The sequence below is a fragment of the Elaeis guineensis genome, chromosome 15, assembly GCF_000442705.2.
Source record: "Elaeis guineensis isolate ETL-2024a chromosome 15, EG11, whole genome shotgun sequence".
In the NCBI taxonomy this organism is placed as follows: Eukaryota; Viridiplantae; Streptophyta; class Magnoliopsida; order Arecales; family Arecaceae; genus Elaeis; species Elaeis guineensis.
Window position 1 is genome coordinate 59,707,036 of NC_026007.2, and position 11,336 is coordinate 59,718,371.

General features: G+C 37.1%; 2 protein-coding genes across 3 annotated transcripts; both read right to left on the reverse strand.

Moving 5' to 3' along the window:
* Positions 1 to 130: 130 nt before the first annotated feature.
* LOC140853972 (adenine/guanine permease AZG1-like) lies at positions 131 to 637 on the reverse strand. The gene has a single exon (XM_073249091.1). It carries the CDS (start codon positions 635 to 637, stop codon positions 131 to 133), a length of 507 nt encoding a protein of 168 aa, XP_073105192.1.
* A 1,450-nt stretch (positions 638 to 2,087) lies between these two features.
* Positions 2,088 to 9,760, reverse strand: LOC105058086 (uncharacterized). 2 transcript variants are annotated; one of them, XM_010940878.3, is made up of 5 exons: positions 9,636 to 9,760; positions 8,133 to 8,251; positions 7,974 to 8,042; positions 7,789 to 7,895; positions 2,088 to 3,000 (listed from the first exon to the last, which is right to left on the reverse strand). In XM_010940878.3, the coding sequence occupies exons 2-5, from the start codon at positions 8,239 to 8,241 to the stop codon at positions 2,410 to 2,412; spliced, it is 876 nt and encodes a 291-aa protein (XP_010939180.1). In that variant the 5' UTR covers positions 8,242 to 8,251; positions 9,636 to 9,760; the 3' UTR covers positions 2,088 to 2,409. The 2 variants fall into 2 exon arrangements, with proteins under 2 accessions (XP_010939180.1, XP_010939181.1); XM_010940879.3 differs by having other exon boundaries at positions 8,133 to 8,266; positions 9,636 to 9,756.
* Positions 9,761 to 11,336: the final 1,576 nt, after the last annotated feature.

The following is an 11,336-nucleotide window of genomic DNA, read 5'->3' on the forward strand; positions in this document are numbered from 1 at the left end:
TTTATCTCCAAACCTTCCCTGTTTCCTATTGTCTACTCCCATTTTTTTTCTTTGTTTTACTTTCTCTGTAGATATCTGATGTACAGGGCCGGCCTTGGGGCGGGTTGAACTGGGCGTCCGCCACAGGCCCCTAGGTTCCAATTTTCCTGAGAAGGAAGAGGAGGCCCTCGAGGAAGACGGTGGCGAGGGTGTTGCCATAAGAGAGGTTGTCGGAGCCGTGGAAGTCGACGATGGTATAGGCGAAGTAGGCATTGGCACTCATGCCAGGGGCGAGGGTGAGAGGGAGGTTGGCGAATGCGCCCATGATGATGGAGTCAATGATGGAGGAGGCAGTCATGGCGATGATGAGGTCACGACGGATGAATTCGAGGTAGATGGTGTAGTTGGGGTCGATCGACGAGAACTTGTACGTCGACGTGGGATTGTCGTAGTCGAAGACCGAGCACGTGGCGTCGGAGTCAACGAGGATATAGGCCATGGTTAGGAAGGTGGCGGTGCCAACACGGATCTTCATCGTGAAGGTGGAGCCCCACTCGGCGAGTTTGAGCCGCTTCCCAAACCAAGATTTGACCACGGTCGAGTTAAGCCAGCCAAGTCGGGAGTTGGCCGACAGCGAGGCAGCCGGCGTTGGATCCATTGACCACTGTGGGGGGGGGGGGGAGGAAGTCCGTAGGGATGGGTTGGTTTAAAGAGGATGGGGAAGGGAAGGTGTAATTAGGGATTAATTTGTAATATTTAGGATTCTTTGGAGATTTATGGGATCTTCTGCGGGTGGAGTCAAAAGAAGATCCTAATTCGTATGCACCTCTCGTTTGTTTTCTTTACCGTTTATTTCCTCCAATTCTCTTTCTAGCTCTCCGTTTATGAAGTCTTTATAAATGAATTGTTATCTAAATACATCAATTGCATGTAGAGAATTATTGACCAATGACCATACTTAATACTATTGCCTTCGTTGAAAATTTTTTTTCAAAATTAAAATTATTAAAATCATATTTACGATCAATGATGTTACAAAAAAAATTAAATGATTTAATTATATTATATAGAGGAAGAATTATTGTCAAATATTAATTATAAAAAATTTATAAAAAAATTTACATCATAAAATACATGTAGATTAATTTTTCAATGATAATTAATATTTAAAATATATTAATTTTTAATAAAAAAATTTTATTTTTTTATTTGACCTCTGATCTAAAAAATGTCGTGACCAACCCTGCTGATGTACGACATGCTAATACGGTTTAACGGGCAATCCAGGCCATGAACAGTTAGTTGCTCGCAGCTCCTGGAGGATATAGCAAGGTTTTGTTCTTTTCAGAGCTCTAAAAGGCCATGCTATTAGTTTTGCTTTATGTGACCATTGATCACCTCGAGCACAAGCCAAGAAGAGACTTTAAGACCCTAAAAAGAAGGTTAGGGTAGATGATTTTATCACACATTGTTAAGCTAAACGATTTTATCACACATTCTTGCGAATCCAATGATTGAAACTGTAGGATAAATGGAATGTGGCATAAGAACTGATCTGGTTAGATTTGGAAAATGTGGATCAGGACCTAGCGTGTCCTATTGTACGACCTCGTATTCATGAGTATATCATGAGTTGAAATGCCAAATACCGGTCATAGAATATTTTTCCCTTTTATTTTCTTTCTTTTTTTCAGCAAAATTTACCTTTCTTTCTTCCTCCTCCTTTTTGATCACGCAATACCCCCCTTTTCTTGCCAAATTCACCAACCAAGCTACTGCTCCATGCAAGATCGAAATAAAAGTTAATAAAGACCAAGGAATTTGGCATTCTTTCCCATTTATCTTATGTTTTTTGAAAAAGGCAACGGTGATGCCATCACTAGATACGTGCATAAATCTGAAATGTTTCTCACACTAAAGAATGTACCGATAATTAACTGCAGCTGGGACGCTTATAGGACCATCCCGAACCTCAACATACAGCAGAAATATGAGTTGGAGCCAGCAGTCCTATTGAAACCGGACATAAATTCTGCTAAAGAGAAAGAAAACTATATATATATATATATATATATATATATATATATATAAATGCAACATACAATGAGTAGGTTGACCATCTCGAGATACCCTTAAATTGATATCCAGAACAAATGTCTACAGCACAGAGATGCATCTATGCATTAAGATCAAAGTAACCCAGTATTAATTCACCGTTCAGATTTCCACAACATTAATTAAAGCAAAGAACAGTCAAAATAACACAAGATAGTAATGAGCTAGCTTCTGTAACACAAAGTTTACAGATAATGCCCTCTTTGTAAACTTCACTCTTGAGATTTGATGACAGACAATGCTAATCATTATCCTTCCCAATCTGCGACTCGTCTAAATGTTCATCCGACATGAGCATATCGTGGTTCATTAGCCTCAGCTTCGTTTGTTGGCATAGTTATCAGGCTCATCATCCTCATCCTTGAAACTGTCATCCAACAAGTTGTCTTGACTTTCATTCTCACAACCAGCATCAGCACTGCTTGTGTTGCTGCTGTATTGGTTGCCACTGCTGCCGTAGTCTGTGGCACCGCTCCCATCATAGCCACCACTGCCACCATAACCACCTGCAGCACCACCAACACTGCTGGCATAGTTATCAGCAGGGGCACCACCGACATAGTTGTCACTACCACCACTTCCTCCTGCAACACTGTGGTCCCCACCACCACTGCTACCACCATAACCACCGGTACTTCCACCACCATAACCACCTCCTCCACTGCCGTAGGTATCTCCACTGTAATTACTGGCACCACCATAACCACCGCCTCCATATCCCTCTCCAGCACTGTAGCTGCCGCCACCACCACCATAACTACCGCCTCCATATCCCCCTCCAGCACCGTAGCCCCCACCAGCACCGTAGCCAGCTCCACCATAGCCACCGCCACCACCACCATAGCCTCCACGAAATCCTCTCCGCTCTGCAGCATAGTTGACTCTCACCATCCGGCCATGAAGATCCTTAAATAGGAAAAAAAGAAGATCACTCAGTCATGCTAGAAGATGAAACATTGGATTTCAGAGACAAATGCATACTGAACAAAATTAATACATTTTCTCATGTAATAATGGATGTCTGCCAATTGTCTTGCATCTCTGATCGAATCTAAACAGTTGATAACAGTGCATTCCTTAAATAGTCAGTATTCATAAATGTCCTGATATCATTAAAAAAGGATGTTTATATTCATGTTAAAAGATCAAGCACGAGATTGTAGATAGACCACGTATGTCAAGCAAAGTTACCAATTACCCACAACCTCACATAACAGTACATGTTTAGTAATTGTTTTGCATCCCTATTCCAACCTAGAAAATTGTTAACAGTGTATGGCGGGGAGAAATACCCCACAGGTCACCACCATACACACAAATAAATTTCTTTTTCCTTTACCTTTTCGGCTCTACCTTGCATGGAAGTCACCAATACATGGTATGATTTTCAAGCCAGTGCAACAAACACCATACAGTCTTAACAAACTACCCATGGCCTCGGAAAACAAACAAAATTCACATGCTATGCACAAATAATCACCTACAGTTGCGCAATGCATGTGTCTAGTTGAAGACCTGGATTTTTCAGCATTTAACACCATCTTAGAACATCAAATCACAATCATTATAGAAAATGCAATGCTGCATATAATCTAACATTTTTGTGCCCATCTAAAAGCAGCAGCTTCAGTAGAGCAAGAGTTGCAACAAAATCCAGAATGCAGAATATTGTCTGGTTTTCACATCCAGCTTTGATAAAAAATTGTCTTTCCCTGCTATCAACCCCAACAAAGAGCAATCCAGTCAAAAGAGGCAAAGCCTTCTTATATAGAAACTACAAACTGACAAGACCAAATATCGGTTCATGATAGTAAGGATATGTCTAGCATAGGCAGAACACGGACCAGCTGACTTCCAAAAACCACACCATTGGCAACCCACAATGGCTACTTTTATTACTTAGCCCTCAGAATTTCCTCTTTCCCTTTTCTGGTACAAAGATTTAGACACCAAAAGTCCAACAACTATGAAGGCTTGTGCTTGCTCCATTTGTTTAAACCTTTCCTTCAAAATATTAAGCATTGTTTCTTTAATTGGTTCAGAGTAAGTCTTGACATAAGAATATGATTTTATGTTTTCAAAATAAATAGCATTAGTTCCACAAGATCGCAAACTGAAAGGGCATTAAAAAGATCCCATACAGCTAAGAAGACCCTATCGTAAGAGGTAAGACTCCTGCACATTGTAACATAATCATGTTTGAGGTGAAGCAATTAAGAGATGTGCAGTGATGGATATCCTAACATAAGGCTGTCAGAAATTATAACATGACAATGTTTTAAAGAATCAACTAAGTGACTAATGAGATAGAGATCCTAACACAAAGCTCTGTCGCATGATATAATTTTATCATGTTTGAGATGAAGCAGATGACTGACTGATATTAGAGATGCCATACAAACAACACAAATCAGCCTATTTTCCCATTTTATGAATTTAGGGGACAAGTCAACATTAAGCCAGTAAGATGTTCTGAAAAGTCCACAGACGGCCAATATCAAATCTTCTGATGATCTGAGGCACAATTGATTCTACAACATGACAGAATTTTTTGAATCATTTGCTTTGATTTTTTTCACATTCTTAATGTTTACCTCATACCATTTACCAACCTTCAAATATCACTTCTATGATATCAAAAGACAAAAAAGGGGCCCTAACCTTCAAAAATTTAAGAAAACATGCCATAAACATTTTAATTCAAGTGACGGGAACATAACCCAAAACAGAAATTTCAAACCTTCTTACACAAGTCAATTAGATGGTTGACACCTAACATGCAATTTGTTTAGGAGAAATGACAGCAGTGTTTTATCAAAGAGAATTTCAACACAACATTTTGAAAAGTTGGCATTACTAAATTAGAGGGTATTATAAGCACACAAAAACTAAATCAAACAAATAATCCAAATTCCCATTTGAAAACATCATCAGCACATCTTCAAATCCAATATAGTTCTTTATTTTCTTATTCTTCCATGGTAAATATAGAATAAATTACAGAAACACACCCTAGCTTTAACTCAATTTCACTTACACCTTCTATACTTTAAAAAGCATTAAACTAGCCGTTCTAACGATCGATATATTCTAATGTGGTCCAGCCATCTATCTTCGTTCAAGAAATTTTATAAAATGATGAAAATATTCTTATCTTCATCTCCTCCCTCCTCCCTCCTTCCTATTCAATTGATCCCCTTCTCCTCCATCGCGGCATCCCTTTTCCTCCTCCTCCCCTTCCTCTTCCATAGTGGCTCCCTCCACCTCCACCCATTTCTTCATCTCCTCCCCTTCCTCCTCATCCACTTCTCATCCTCCTCCAAGCTGCCCATAAACCATCCTCCTCCACGATGGCCACGTCCACCTCCGGCCCTTCTTGCCTTCCCCCTCTTCTTTCTCCCCATCCTCTTTTCTTCCTTGTCCTTCTCCAACTCATTCCTTGCCGGCAGCCACTCTTCCATCCTCCCCTTCCTCCTCATCCACTTTTTCTTATCATCTTTCTCCTTCTCACCCTCTTTCTCCTCCAAACCCACCCATTCCTCCACCTCTTTTCCTTCCTCGTCCATTTCTTCTTCTCATCCTCCTCCTCATCCAAGCTGCTCATAAGCCATCCTCCTTCACGACGGCCCCTTCCACCTCCACTCCTCGCCTGCAACCCATCCTTCCCCCTCCCCTTCCTCCCTACCCTCTTCTTCTTCTTGTCCTCCTCCAACTCATTCTTTGCCGACAGCCCTTCTCCCTTTCTCTCTTTTTCATCCACTTCTCTTTCTCATCCTCTTCCTCCTCCAAGTCTATCACGAGGAACATTTCTGTTCATTAAAAAGAAAAGCTAATACTATTTGTTGATAAGATGAATGGTTGCACCATATTGAAATATATTGATAACTAAAATGATCAATTTGATACTTTTTAAAGTATATGAGTATAAATAAAATTGGAAGAGCGAGGTGTTCCTGTAATTTTTCCTAAAATATAAGCAATCAATGATTTTTCATTATCATGAATAAATAACAAGAAAATTCAGATATGCTCACAATGGCTGAGAAGTACGTCTTTGTTGCAAACCAACTCAAAAACGTAAGTTATAACAGGGCTGAGCATGGGTCGGGTTCAGTTGGGTTGAGAGAAAAATTTCGCCAAACCGAACCCAAATGGATTGGAGAAAATTCAACCCGCTGCCAACTGTTTATCATATATAAATCATTTGAAACCGAAGTGAATAATTTGCAGCAGGTTCGGATGGGTTGTATCAGTTTAGCCTTCAATGTTGAACCAATGTTGATTTTAAGTCCAATATTGACCCACTTAAGCTTATTTGCTTTTCTTTTTGTCAAGTTAATGCAAAAAAAAACCTAAATCTTTAGAATGAAGTCTAAATGAAGTATTGAAGTATTGAAGTCTAAACGATGCCGTCCAAAATAAAAGTGAGTTTATGAAATACTACATCGGTTGGGTTCGATTTCATACGGATTAAAAGTGTAGGAACCGAACTTGACTGTAAATAATCGATTTTTTATAAACCCCAATCCGATTCCACCCGATTTATGTCTTTCAACCAACCAAAACCGATGTTTATTGGGTCAGATTGGATGGGTTTCTTCGGATTTCGGTTATTTGCTCAGCCCTAAGTTATAATATATACTAGGAAAAGAATCGTTTGCCAAAGTTGGAAGAATAGAGCATGCAATGGAGTCTGCTCTCTAATAAGAACAAAAGAGAAGTCAAAGTTGTCCTTGAATGATGAAAGAGATGGGGGAAAAATACACTGCATAGAGTCCAATAAGGTGCAGGTCCCATGGTGGTGGAGCTCAGGGTGTAAAGACACCCAAAAGAGAGCTAGGTTGTGAAGAAGGCACATGGGAATAAAATAGCACACGATATGCAAGAAAGCTAAGGTGTATTTCTGGTAAAATATGAAAAAATGCTGATTGCACACACTAATGAATGAATACAGAACACCAATAGCAAAAGAGAATCATTTGGGACAGTGTCTTTTGTTCACATGTAGCGCATGCTACAATTAACTCAGTTGATAAGTGTATTCCATCTTCAACATAAAAAGTTGGAATTCAAGAAGACAGAACAAAAAGACACTCAGACCATTGTAGGAAGAAGGTATTTAAAACAATTTTCCCTATCCAAAAACTTGCCTCTGGATGAAACCTAGTAACAAAACATACCCATGAAGCCAAGGAAGTATCGAATGAGTAGCTCTTATTTGTGTTTATGCAATATATCATAATATTCAACCTTCTCTTATGTATCCTATGTAACCTATGAATAAATCACATCCAAATCAAATGATATTATAACTGAACTACTTAATGCATTTTATCAGAGTAGTAATAAATATCAAATAAACTCTTGAGCTTGCATGAACTGTATAATTCAGACCTTTGTGTTGCATGACTTGCCAAACAGGCACTTAGCATTCCCCTGATTTTTATCAAGATTAAAAAAAAAAAAAAAGAATACCACTAATTATTTGGCATGTTCTGCCCTCTAGTTCACTTTCTCTGTATGCAAAATGAAATGAGATTTAACTGATTGAAACTATGAATCCATTCCTACTTGCAGCAAGGCTTGCTTGGAGGTTGGTTTATGTGACTATTGAAAAACATTGCCAACAATGAAGCCTAGTAATATTTCTCCAAGTTCCTATTAATATGCTAGAAGCTATCAAAATTGAAGTACCTTTCCATCCATTCCAGTCATGGCAGCAGAGGCCTCCTCAGTGGATGTAAAAGTTACAAACCCGAATCCCCTGGACCTACCAGTTTCTCGGTCAATGATAACTCTAGCTGTGAAAAGCAACATCTCAGTTAGTTCACTAGCATGACAAGCAAATTGTTAACAAATAACAGATGAGGAACACATGCCTTCCACAACTTCACCATAGCTGGTGAATGCTTCTCTCAGACTCTGATCATCCGTGCCATATGAGAGTCCTAGAAGGGAGACGTAGAAAGATACTAGCAGTTACATACATGAAATTAATGACTTGTGAAGAAAAGAACCGCCAAGAATTCATGAGAAACCTCCAACAAAGAGTTTCGAGGATGACATGGATCGTATTGCTTGATACACTGATAGATTGGAAGCTGTAGCTTTCTTAAAGAGATTCCCAATTTTATGGGTAAAAGCCATTGTTCAGCACCTGAATCAAAAGGAACTGTCACACGAGCAGAAAGAAATAATTAAATATAAACCTTGAACACTATCTATCCTTTACAATGAATTGAGACTTGTACTATAGTAACTCTACTACTTTGACATTCAATTGAACTAATGTTGCCAAAACAAATAAGGTTCAGTCTTTCAAGTAGTTATCAAAGTCCAACCATGAAATGGATAGGTTGAACAGAGTATGCTACAAAGCAGAAGATCAGAACCAGCAAAATAAGCATATTTAAGCATGCCCTAAGAGGACAAACATCAAACAAAACAGAAAATGGCTATATTGTAGAAACAATGAAAAATGTTCCTCCTTGAATTCATTGAGGAAGCCAAAGAATGGCCAGTGAACCATGGTTTTACAAACCGCCCTAACACAGTATGTATTGGCAATGATCAAAGTTACATGTGATCCAAGATACAATCATCTGAAGTTACTGCACAACTTTTTTCCATATATTGAAAACTGAATCAACAGCTAGAAAATCCAACAACTCATCCCATAAGTAACTAGCTGGCTCACATGCATAGCCAGTAAAATTAAGAACTGAAATGATTCTATAAATTCAGAAACAACCAAGCTAACCAACCAAATATAAGTATGAATTTTCAAAAATAAAATGTTGCAAAATGATTCTTTTACAAATAGTGCCTACAAGTACATGGTCCCTGTCTTCCCTGCTGCATAACAATGTCGATCTGCCCACTCTTACATTAAACTATTCAAGATCCTCCCCATATTTATCATCTTTAATGCAACTTCAACCGTCTAACCACATGCGATCAATACACCGATCTTACAAAGTATGGATGGTCAACCTGAGCGTTTATCAAAACATAAGACGCGTTCCCTATTCATTTCCAAGATCTCATGAAATCCTATCCACCAAATAGTAAAAAAGCAGCATCATTTACGGATGAATAAAGGGGATTCAACAGGCCCAAATCCTCATATTCATCAAACGTTACCATCTCTGTAACAACAAGAGCTTCTCAAACCAAAACTCTCCTCAATATATTTAGCAACAGATTTAAATAGTAGCGGGACTGACAAAAATGGAGCTTGAATCGATTCACATGTACGACAAGAAAGATGCCGATTATTAGCAAAGTCCATAAAAACTAACAAACATTAAAGACAGAAGATAGATAATACTGAGAAATCGATCACTAGGGAGTGTTTTAAGGACAACAAAGACGAGAATCTATAACAAAATCTTCCAAAGATTGACCGAAAAAACTGTAAAGAAAAAGAAAGAGAAGAGAAGAAGCAGCGATGAAGGAAATCAAAGAATCTATCGATTCGATAAGAAACACAACAAAGGAGAAACGATAGCTAAAACTAGGGTTAGGGTTTTGAGCAGTACCTCGGTGGAGGTCCCTTCCGACTTCTCCCTCTCTTTCGACTCGGCTAAAAACCCAACGTCGGGATGGGTTGGCTCGGAAAGCGTTAGCGACGGTCGGGAGTATTTTAAACGGGCATCGATGTAATCCTGGCCGCCCGCCTTAGAGAAATGGTGTTGTCGCCGTCTGATAGAAGAAATCTTAACCGTCGATTTACGCAGATAGTGGACTTACCAAGATTTTTTTTTTTTTCTTTTTGTTGGCTTTTGTTTCGTGCTCCTGGGGACAAAATTCTTAAGCCTTTTGCCTATTTTACACGTGCAATACACGTGCAGATAGGTGGCTTCAAAATTCTGCCCCGTGGAGGATGGATGGGAAAAAAAAAAAAATCATAAAGAAAAGAAGATGAATGAGAAAGGAGATGAATATATTTTTTACATATTTAGTAAAATATAAAAGAATGGATAGAAATAATTTTCTCTTCTATTTGGTATACAAGGAATGAATGATATTTATATAATATTTTTACTAGACTATCTTTTAATAAAAATATTATTATCATCAATTTATAATACTTATTTATATTAAAAAAATAAATAATATATATAATTATTATAATATATAATTATATAAAAATTATATAAATAATTAATTAATTAATAATTTAATTTAGATAGTTAATTAATGTTATAAAAATAGTAAATGAAAATAGAGAAATAAAAAATAATTTTAATTATTTAATTATAATTATCAAAATTATGTATTAAAATTAAAATAATTAATAATAAAATTTAATAGTGTATGATTAATAATATATATAAAAATATATATAAATAACATGAATAAAAAAGTAAAAAAATATTATAGTTTTGTCAAAAAAATTAATAAGAAATAATTTTGTCAATATAAAAATCCATTCATCAATGTCTATCATCCTTCCTTGTATCCTCTTAATTTGAGAGGATGGATGGACAATCTTTCCTTTTTCGTCCATCCTCTTTATAACTTTTTGAATCAAATAGTAGATGAAAGCTATCCATCCTTCCAATCTCATCTATCCATCCTTTCATGATCCTAACCAAATACAGTGTAAGTTTCTAATTGAGGATTCAGAAGTTAAATAAATTTATTTGGTTGTAAGAAAAGTTAATTAATTTTAAATATGAGATAAATATTTTAAAATTTTTGAAGTTATTTTTCATAAGGTAAATTTATAAACTATTCTATGTTGCTAGAGTGAGGGGAACTATCCAAAGATAAGAATGAGCTAACATACTTGCTCCATGTTAGTTTATTCCACAAACTAATGGAATGTTTTATATGGGATGATTGAAACAATGTGGAAAGGAATTTTTTTCTTTTGTTTTTTTTTTTTTTTTTTTTTTAGAAGTGCCAAACAAAGAAAGAAAAGAAAAATGATGCAGAAGGCTTGGATGCCAGTAACACATAAGAGAGAGATGACTTTAACAAATTAAAAAAAAAAAAGGAGAATGCATAACTATCAACGTTCAAGAGGCATGAAAATCAAAAGGTAAAAAAGAATTCACATTAAACTCAGCATTCTATTTTGCACCTATATCTTCTAACTAATCAATGCTTAGCATCTCGTAAAATGTAATTAAGTTGCTTTAAAAGTTTTGGGAGCTCTTATAACCTGCCAAATATAATTCTGCCATAGTATACCTTAATCCATTGGACCACATTAGTGAATCTACCCTATCCAT